At 56.3% G+C, this 10,364-nt stretch overlaps 1 protein-coding gene across 1 annotated transcript; it reads right to left on the bottom strand.

The window, feature by feature from the left end:
• Positions 1-1,634: 1,634 nt before the first annotated feature.
• Positions 1,635-3,571, bottom strand: FGF4 (fibroblast growth factor 4). The gene is made up of 3 exons (XM_081531729.1): positions 3,232-3,571; positions 2,549-2,652; positions 1,635-1,811 (listed from the first exon to the last, which is right to left on the bottom strand). The coding sequence occupies exons 1-3, from the start codon at positions 3,569-3,571 to the stop codon at positions 1,635-1,637; spliced, it is 621 nt and encodes a 206-aa protein (XP_081387855.1).
• Positions 3,572-10,364: the final 6,793 nt, after the last annotated feature.

Genomic DNA, 10,364 nt, shown 5'->3' with positions numbered 1-10,364 from the left:
TTTGCATTTGAACAAAGAGTTTTAAAAAGGAATGTGAAAGACAAAAACGCCAATCAGATTTTCCAGTCTTGCTGTCTGTAGACTCCCATAAAGTTAATTCGGGAGACAGTTCAGAAACATCTTAGGAGAGTATTAAAGTCTTGAGGAAACATTCGGAGCATTTCTGGTAGCAAGCTAAGGTCATTTTGTATAAACTCAAAAAAGTCATTCATTAAAATTAAATGTTTGCCATCACCTCGGAACTTTTTTTAAACCTCACCGACCCTTGCCTCTTCCATCTTTGCTTCCAGGACAGGGGTTACATTTGTAAAATATATAAAGAAAAATATAAGGTTACTTGGTGACCATATAGTGTACTCTAACAGCTGTCTGCAAATATTTTCACGATGATTATCCTTACTAAAAGTAAATCGTGGGGTAAAGATAGCTCAAACGTGACAAGGTTCGAATGGGGCGCACCAACGCTATCTGCAATCCTTTTTGGCTACATATGGAAAAAAAAAAGCCACTTGGGATGGCAAAACTCTACACTCAGTCTGAGCTTTCTGCAGATTTTGCCAGATGAGCAGTTGAAGGGCTTTTGAGGTAGATGTGAAATCCACTTAATCAGGAATGCAACAGACAGAAGCAGCACCTTCCTGCATGCAAACTGCCTTAAGTGTTTTTGGACAATTACAAGAACATTTCATCTAAATGAATAGCTAGTTCCAGCCCAAAGCTTCCCAAACACAGGGAAGTGCGTTTTTAAAAAGAAGATATATATATATGTATATGCTATTACTTATCAGAAGTCTCCGCTACCACAGACTGTCTCTCACCTCTCAGGTTTTGGTGGTGGTTATAAATCCAATCTTGTCCATTCCCAGCCTCCTAGTGGAATATCAATTCCTCTCCATCAGATTTTACAAAATCACTTTGTTTTTGCCTTTGCTCCAAGACCACAGAGCAACAGTGGCTGTGGCCAGTCCAAAAAAGGAAAACAAGAGTTTATCAAGTTGCCCACGGGTCTCCCCCATCTGGTAGACTGAGGAAGATTGACTGCAGCAAAGTTCAAAGGTCATACATGGCAGATCTAAAAACGGAGTGGCAGTGGTGGCCTCGACAGTGCTTTCTGTACCCGAAGTAAACCGATATGTCCCGGTGAATATCTTCAGGGCAGAAAGGGAGCAGGGCACTGCAGGATGCTAGGAAGGCAGCCAAGCCTGGGAGCTTCCTTCACTGGCTTCCAAAACCCCAGGAAACCTTTCCAGGCACAAGGATGCTCACTGCCGAACCACAGGGGACAGTGCAAAGTGGGGGTTGATATCGGAGGCTGACATCGCCGGTTTTAATACATGGAATAGCAGCAGCCACTTGTGACAACTTTTCAACAAGTTGAATAAACCCAGTGGAAGGGTCTCTACTGTTTCACCAGAAAAAGTCAGGCTTTGGCGGGGGGCGGGGGAGGGGGTTGCTTTTGTTCTTCCAGAAAAATACAAAACACATCCACAGAACCATAAATAATTTGGTGGCAATATATACACATTTAAATAATTAATTTAAATATCTTACACCTACTCTTGCATTCAACTGTCCATTCGAAGAAAGTGCACCAAGGGGACCCTCGGTACTCCCCTCCCGGGGGGCGCTAAGGGTCACAGCCTGGGGAGGAAGTGGGTGACCTTCATGGTGGGGGACACCCGGTTCCCCTTCTTGGTCTTCCCGTTCTTACTCAGGGCGATGAACATGCCGGGGTACCGGTAGCACTCGTAGGCGTTATAGTTGTTGGGGAGGAGGATCTCTTTGAACTTGCACTCGTCCGTGAAAAAAGGCTGGGAGGGAAGGAGAAGCCATGTCAGGGGAGCCTTCGTGGGCCAGGGGACCCTGGGGGCAGTGGTCAGGGGCTCCCCTCTCTCCCAGCCCCTCCTTGGCTGGGAGGTCCCTCCTGGGAAGTCAGGGTATCCAGACTTTCACAGGATGAGAAGGATCCCACCAGTCCCCAGCAGCTGCTACTCCAGGCACCTGCCCGGCACCTGGAAGCCAGAACAGTGCATCCTCACTGTGTCCACCTAGAGACTGCAGTCTTGCCCACTGGGACCTGCCCCGAGGGCTCCAGGCAACGGCTCCCGATGGCACCCTTGACGCCCTGGCAAGTGACCATTCAGAGATGGCGGGAGCACTGTCCCTGCCTTGGGGCTGGGCCTCTGCTTTGGGCTGGTGGGCGTCCCAGGTGGCTCAGTGGTCAAGAATCCCCCTGCCAATGCAGGAGACCCAGTTTGGATCCCCGCGTTCAGGAAGATCCCCTGCGGAAGGAAACTGGCACCCCACTCCCTCCAGGATTCTGGCCTGGGAAATCCCACGGACAGGGGAGCCTGGCAGGCGAAGGTCTATGGGATCGCAAAAGAAATCGAACAGGACTGAGCGACTGAACCACAAGGGTGACCGGCACTGCCTCAGGAGGGGAGTTACTTTCAATCCCGCGACCCCCACCGCAGCTCCACGATCCTGGCGTCGGGCGGCCTGGAAGCGTCACGATGCTGCCCGGCTTGGCGGGGCCCACGGTACTCACCGAGCCGTAGAGCCTGCCCCGGCTGCTCATGGCCACGAAGAACCGGCTGGCCACCCCGAAAATGCTCACCACCCCGCGCTCCACCGGCGACAGCTCCAGCAGGCCTGGGGGCGGGGCGCGGGTCATTCCCGGGCACCGGACCCTCGGCCCCAGCGTCCCACCTGGCCCCCTCCTCCGCCTCCGCCTCTCCAGGACCCCCCACTTCTGGGGGTGGAGATGAATCTAAATGACCCTGCTCCCTCCCCGGCGCAGGCCGGCCCCCAAGGGCCCCCGGAGCCCGGCGGGCTCGGCCCCTGTCCCGGCCCCGCGCCGGCCGCGCCCAGTCCGGGACTGCAGGAGCGGGGTGGCCCCCTGCGGCCCCCGACTCCGGCCCCGACGTGGGCGCGCGTACCCAGCCCCCGCAGGTTGCCGGTATCTGCGCCGCGCTCCCGGTGCCCACGGGCGAAGGCGCTGGAATCCGGCACCCAGATCCCAGACTTCTGAAGGCGGGAGGCGGGCTCGGCCGCCGGGCTGCGCAAAGCCAAGAGTGCTGGCGTCCCCGGCGTCCCTACACCGGAGGGGACCGGACCCCGAGTCCGCTCCGGTTCCCAGAGCCCAAGAGCAGGTGCCAGCGAGACCTCATATGCGAAGGGGCGGCCGCTGACCCAGGCCCCGACCCTTCCCGTCCGGCCCGCCGCACTCACTGTCACTCGTGTCCGCGTGCACCCCGCCGATGCGGCCGTCGGGGAGCACCTGGAGGTGGAAGCCGATGCCCACGTTGCAGTACAGCCTCCGCAGCCGCTTGATGCCCAGCAAGTAGTCTCCGGCGCCGCTCTGGACGGCAGCTTCCTTGGGCTGCGCGGCCACCGGCAGGCGTGCCAGCGAGCGCGCCACCAGGCTCTCCCAGCGGCGCTCCAACTCGGCCTCCAGCGTGCCGTTGGGGGCGGTGGGTGCGGCGGCGCCCCCTCGGCCGGCCCAGGGCGCCAGCACGGCCAGCAGCACCGCCGGGAGCAGCGCTGCCGCGGCCGCCCCGGGCCCCGCCATCCCCGCCCTCGGGCCCGTGCGTCCGCGGGTGGGTCAGTGCGCCCGGGAAGCCTGCAGGCGAGCTTGTCTGGGGGAGCTTGCGGGAGCGCACTGCCTGGGCCGGGGCAGGTAGTGCCCGGCCGTGGGGGAAGCGGGAGGCGAGCGACGGGGCCCCCGGACGCCGGGAGCTACCTGGGCTGCATGGAGAGGCGGGCAGCGGTGGCAGGACGCACGGCCGGGGCTGGGACCCTGCGGAGCGGTGCGCGCCTCCCTGCGCGCTGGGCCAGCGGCCGCCGAGCCGCTATATATAGCCGATAGCCACCACCCCCCACCCCCTTCTACTCCCGCAGGGGGCCGTTCGCGTTCTCCTGGGCGCCCGGGGCGCTGTGGCGCTCGCGGCGGCTGGTCGCAGGCCGCCTGCCAATCAGGGCTGGGGGAGGGAAAGCGGCCGGGGCCCAGCGCCGCCGGGGCCACCTGGGGGGTCCCCGGCACCCGCCCCTGGCCTCGCCCAGCCCACGAACCTGTGAGTCCTGACCCTGGCGTCTCCTCCGCTCTTGTCTTTCCGCCAAAGTTTGGCCTCTTGCACTTTGTCCCTGCCTGTCGGGTCTCCGTGGGTGCCCCTCTCCGCCGCAGCCCTCACCCAGCACCCTCAGCTCGGAGAAGTCACTCCTGGCGCTTTGCCTTTCAGGGGCTTCCCAGAACCTGTGCTCTGCTGGGACCCTGGGGACCCACCTGGGAATGAGGGGCAGGTAAGGGCAGTACACACCGGGAGGAAGAATCCAGCGCTACAGGCTGGAGGGAGACAAGGGCTGGGGGTTGGCCACCTGAGCGCTGGTGGTCAGGGATGGAGCCGTGGACACCAGGAGGAGGCATGCCCTGAGCAGGGGGCCTGGACAGGTGGTGCTGAGAGAAGACGGGGTGCGCTGGTGCACCCCCGAGGCCACTAGCCCTGCACCCCCATACACACCCACTGCCACGCAAGGACAGGGGGCAGCGCCAGAGAGGACATTGCCGCCCCCCCCCTTTAATTCTGCAGTAGGAATATTGAGGAGCCAGAGACAGAACCCCCATCCCCAGGCCAGGCTTTGGACAGGCTCCCTTCCCCCGCCTGCTGTCCCCACCCCCCACCCCCACTGTGCCCATTATGGCCTGATGGGGCGGGGTCCAGCAAGATGCTGGCTCACCCAGGTGTGAAAACCCCTGTTCTCAGTAGTACCTGAAGAGGCTGCTGTCACCTCCCAGCAGTCCCGCCCAGCCACCACCGCAGGGGGCCTGGAGCCACCCTACCCCCTGCTGCCACCAGCACCTGTGACCAGATGCGTCTTCCCGAGGCCATTTCAGCCTCCCTGCCTCCACCCCATTCCTGCCGGAGGAGCTCGGGACCGACCTCCGCGGCCTGCTGGGGCTCATTCGCACCACAGAGGGGACCTGGGGGGCTTGAGGTCTCTGGCTTGAGGCCAGAGAGGGCTCCGGGGCTCAGTGAGCAGCCCTGGCAGGACGGACCCCGGTCCTCGGTTTCCTAAGGGAGACTCCTTGCTCTTCTCTGGGCCTGTGGCCTGACTAGTGGCCACCTGGGCCGGGTCTTCCTGGGAGGCCAGGTGACGGCTCTAAGGCCATATGTGCTGCTGCGTGGACCCTCGGTCCCCCTCCCAACAGGACGCAGGAGACCAAGACCTGCCCCAGCCCTGTGCCTCCCCCTCTAGGTGACCTGGGCAAGTCCTGCCACCCCTGGGCCCCGGAAGCCCTGTTTACAGAAGCGCTTGGAAGGTGGGCTCGTCTCTGGGTCCACGTGGGTACCTGCTCTGGGGAGGTGGGACCCAAGCCCTGCAAGGTCCCCCCCCAGCCCCTGGCAGGGTGTGCCCCCTTTTCCTCAACCCCCATGGGGAGCTCCTTCCCTGGCTCCCCTCTTTGCTGGCGAGTTCAGCTCAGTTCCAACCTGGGTTTGATCCCCGGGTCAGGAAGATCCCCAGGAGGAGGAAACAGCAACCCACCCCAGTATTCTTGCCTAGAGAATCCCATGGACAGAGGAACCTGGCGAGCCACTGTCCATGGGGCCGCAAAGAGTCGGACACGAGTGAGTGACTAACACAGGTTACAGGAGGAGGATGTAATAGGGTGGTCTTTCCACCTGGCCCCGCCCCAGGCCCCCCTCCTCGCCCCTCATCTCCCAGAGACTCCCCTCCAACCACTGTCCTCAGGATCTTCCTCTGTCTTTCCAGGCTCTGGACTGCTCCCCAATCAGGAATCCCCTCAGATACCAGCCACTCCGGAGACCTGCCAGGACGCCCCCCTCGGAGGCGGCCTCCTCCGCCCAGCCCATCTGGTTGTGGTTTCTTCTCAACACTTAAGGGGCCTTCCTTTCCTTGCTGACCCCTCCTCTCCACTAGAAATAGGCCCTGATGCACCTGAAGAGGCTGGTCTACCAAGAGTCCTGTGGTCCCCGCTTCGGGGTCCCACGGAGGGTCTGTCTCTCTTGGTCACGTGATGTTAGCCTTTCACTTCTGATCCTGCTCAGTTTCTCCATCTGTATAATGGGTATAGTGGGCAGGAGGGGAAGGGGACAACAGAGGATGAGATGGTTGGATGTCATCACCGACTCAAGGGACATAAGTTTGAGTAAGCTCCTGGAGTTGGTGAAGGACAGGGAAGCCTAGCGTGCTGCAGTCCATGGGGTCGCAAAGAGTCAGACACAACTGAGCGACCGAACAACAACAACGTATTAGTCATAACACTAACTCATCTCAGGGGTCATCAACCTCTACAAGAGAAGGTGGGCTGTAGGGAAAGGATGAAAGCAGTCAGTCCTTCAAACCGCCAGCTCTTAGGGCCCAGCTCACCGTACACGTTCAGAATGTGTGAAATAATCACTCATATTTTTATCCTATGGGAGGCCCCACCGCAAGTCACCAACCATGCCTGGAGGGAGAAAGTGTCAGACGGAACGAAAACTCAGAACTGAAACCAGCCAGTCCCCACCTACCATCCTCTGGTGACCTTTTCTAACCTACAGAAAAATTGCCATGTCATGTCTTCTTGGTTTCTTCTCCTTTGTAAGAGTGACAGGCTTCTTAGAATCACCAGCCCCAGCTGTTAAGGACTTACTTGGCTTCATAGTAATAATAATAATAAAAAAGTGCTGCATAAAGATTCAGTTCCAGTCCTTAGGGCGGAGTGTCAGGGCCCAGCCTGAGGCAGGGCTCCCAGGCGGCAGACTTTGCAGACTTGCTCAACTGTTTTCTTGTTCAACTTCCTTTTCTTGACCTTAGTGAGCAGACCCTCACAATGGCCTCAAGGAGAAGGTTAAGGCTGTCTACACAGGCTGTAATTGCTGGGAGAAATATCAACAACCTCAGATATGCAGATGACACCACCCTAAAGGTAGAAAGTGAAGAGGAACGAAAGAACCTCTTGATGAGGGGGAGAAGAGGAGAGTGAAAGAGCTGGCTTGAAACTCAACACTCAAAAAGTGAAGATCATGGCATCTGGTCCCATCACTTCATGGCAAATAGAAGGGGGAAAAGTGGAAACAGTGACAGTTTTCATTTTCTTGGGCTCCAAAATCACTGCAGATGGTGACTGCAGCCATGAAATTAAAAGACGCTTGCTCCTTGGAAGGAAAGCTATGACAAACCTAGACAGTATGTTAAAACGCAGAGACATGATTTTGCCCACAAAGTCCATCTAGTCAAAGCTATGGTTTTTCCAGTAGTCATGTACCAATGTGAGAGTTGGACCATAAAGAAGACTAAGTGCCAAAAAATTGATGCTTTTGAACTGTGGTGCTGGAGAAGACTCTTGAGAGTCCCTTGGACTGCAAGGAGATCCAAGCAGTCCATCCTAAATGAGATCAATTCTGAATATTCATTGAAAGGACTGCTGCTGAAGCTGAAACTCCAATAATTTGGCCTCCTAATGCGAAGAACCGATTCACTGGAAAAGACTCTGATGCTGGGAAAGATTGATGGCAGGAGGAAAAGGGGGCAACGGAGGATGAGGTGGTTGGATGGCAACGCTGAGTCAATGGGAGTGAATTTGAGCAAACTCCAAGAGATGATAGGGGAGGACAGGGAAGCCTGTGCTGCAGTGCATCGGGTCGCAAAGTTGGACGTGACTTGGCAACTGAAGAGCAACACTGGCTGCAGTGACCCAATAAGCACGATTTCTCTAAGAACATCCAAAGAAAGCGGAAATTAAGCCAACTTTTTGAAAGGCCTTTAGAAACTGTGGCTAAATACATACAACATAAAATTTACCATATACCAGGACTTCCCTGGTGGTCCAGTGGTTAAGAATTCACCTTCAAATGCAGAGGACTCAGGTTCAATTCCTGGTCAGGACGTTAAGATCCCACGTGCTGTGTAGCGGGGCGACTAAGCCTGTGAGCCACAACTAAGGCCCAATGCAGCCAAAAAGAGGTAAGTCTATAACTATTTTTTCCAAAAAAGGAAAAATTTTTTTACTATCTCATGTCTAAGTGCACAGTCAGTGGCATTAAGAATGTCCACACTGTGTGCCTTCACCAACCATCATTCTTCTCCAGAACTTTTTCTTCTTCCCCAACTGAAACTCTATGCTCGGTAAATGCTAATTCACCATTCTCCCATCTCCCTGGGTGTGACTCCTCTAGGGACCTCCTATAAGTAGAATCGCACAACATTTGTCCTCTTGGGTCTGGTTTATTTCACTGAGAGTAGGGGGAGAAGGAGGTGACAGAGGGTGAGATGGTTGGATGGCATCATCGACTCAATGGACCTGAATCCGAACAAACTCCGGGAGATGGTGGAGGACGGGGAAGCCTGGCTGCAGACCATGGGGTCGCAGAGTCGGACACGATTGAGTGACTGAACAGCAACAGCGAAGGTCCTTGAGGTTCATGCACATTGTAGCCTGAGTCAGGATTTCCTTCCTTTTTCAGGCTGAACAGTATTCCACCGCATAGCTGTAGCACGTTCAGTTTGCCCGTGCTTCTGTGGGTGGACGCCTGGGTTGTTTCAACCTTCTGGTTGCTATAAATCATGCCACTTTGAACGCATGTATGCAAATATCTGTTGAAGACCTTGCTTCCCCTTCTTTTGGATGCCCATCCAGAAGTGGAAGTGCAGGATCACATGGTCATTTCTCAGTCTAATTGTTTGACGATCCTCCATGCTGTTTTCCATAGCTTTTTGTTTTGCTGTGTTGTTTTTGTTTGTTTTTTGCCCCACGGCTTGGGGGATCTTGGTTCCCCCACCAGGGATAGAACCAGGGCAGGGAAAGGGCGAATCTTCACCTCTGCACTGTCGGGGAACTCCCTGTTTGTTTGTTTGATACTGGTTTTTAAAATTGCATTTTATTGAAGTGTAGGTGATTTCATTTCAGTCAGTTCAGTCGCTTGGTCATGTCCAACTCTTTGCAACCCCATGGACTGCAGCAGTTGATTTACATTGTGTTAATTCTGATGTATAGCAAAGTGATTCCGTTATACTTATATAGATATATTCTCATGGCTTTTGTTTTCTTGGATCACCTTGATCGTGGGGCATCAGGGGATGGGGCTCAGAGATGAGTCTGTGCCCACGCCACCCCCCATCTTTGTTTCTCTTCTGTCTCCTCTTCAATCCTGGGCTCACGTAGCAAGGTCTGAGTGATAGACACAGGCCAGTTTTTACAGCTGGAAATCAACACAGCAATTCACCAGGTAGAGGCACGCGTGTGCGGGTCTCTGCACACATGAGATACTCAAGCCTGGGGAAGTGAGCTTCCAGGAGAATTATATGAGGTGACAGGTGTTTAGCTGGAAGGGCTCGGGGCACATAGTCTTAGGGGGCTGGTGGGTGCTGCCCCCCTGCCTGAGTGCCCCAGGCACAGCCTGGCCCTGCCTCACCTGGGTCGTCTGGGCGGTTTGCTTAGCCTCTCGGTATCCAGTATCCACCTTCACATGGTCGTGGAGAGAAGACGATGCAGACTCGTGAGGAGCCCTGGGCCCTGTCCCTACCAAGAGCCACCAGGGACTGGCAGCATCTCCCCGATAACCTCGTGGTGGGGACGTGCCCCCAGCACTGCGCTCCAGGAACCCGCTGGCTTGTTCTCCGCCCCCAGCCCTGGGAGGAGGGGCCGGGCTCCCCATTGCCATCTCACAGAAGAGTCCACGGGAGCTCAGAGCCTTTGAGCAGCGCAGACAAGGTTACCAGGTGGCAGGCAGCAGAGGCAGGACACACACTCGGGCCCTGGACACCAAACCACACTCCGTTTCCTCATGTGCCAAATGGGGCTCGTGGCCCCCACCTTGTCTGCCCAGTGGGGTGTTAGGGGTCTAAACTGAGCAGGTGAAAAACCTTGGAAGTCCAGCTCCACAAGCTAGTACCGTGACCCCGAGTGATCCATCCGCTGAGAAAATCGGGGCGAGAACTCGCTGGCAGCCCTGCGGTTAGGAGCTCATGAGGCCCACGGTCAGACCCAGCTCCCCACCTGCCCCTTTAAACATTTCAGATCAAAGACAGAACTAGAGGGACGCAGCCCCGGGTATTGAATCTGACCCTCTGGTTTCACAGTGGTCCGCTGAAAGCCAGAGGAGAAAGAGGCCATCGGTGTTATCCTGAAGTCCAGCCCCCTTGCTCAGGTCTGTCTCCTTGGCCTTCTAGGTCCCAGGCTGCCGCCTAACTCCCAGAATGTACATCTCGGGGAGGAAAGGAAAGAAAGAAAATGAAGTTGCTTGGTCGTGTCCAACTCTTTGCGACCTCATGGACTGTAGCCCACCAGGCTCCTCTGTCCATGGGATTCTCCAGGCAAGAATACTGGAGTGGTTTACCATTTCTTTCTCCAGGAGATCTTCCCA

Source organism: Giraffa tippelskirchi, chromosome 10 (assembly GCF_054371585.1).
Source record: "Giraffa tippelskirchi isolate mGirTip1 chromosome 10, T2T-mGirTip1v1.2.pri, whole genome shotgun sequence".
Taxonomy (NCBI): domain Eukaryota; kingdom Metazoa; phylum Chordata; class Mammalia; order Artiodactyla; family Giraffidae; genus Giraffa; species Giraffa tippelskirchi.
Note: the sequence above shows the minus strand (reverse complement) of the source record. Positions and strands in the feature narration are given on the sequence as shown.

What these genes read in the sequence shown, in the direction of transcription:
- FGF4 (XM_081531729.1), bottom strand. Translation starts at nt 3,571, where the DNA reads ATGGCGGGGCCCGGGGCGGCCGCGGCAGCGCTGCTCCCGGCGGTGCTG. An exon ending in GCACGCGGACACGAGTGACA is followed by an intron (nt 2,653 to 3,231) that starts GTGAGTGCGGCG and finishes CCCCGCCCCCAG; the next exon opens with GCCTGCTGGAGCTGTCGCCG. An exon ending in GGGGCAGGCTCTACGGCTCG is followed by an intron (nt 1,812 to 2,548) that starts GTGAGTACCGTG and finishes CTTCCCTCCCAG; the next exon opens with CCTTTTTTCACGGACGAGTG.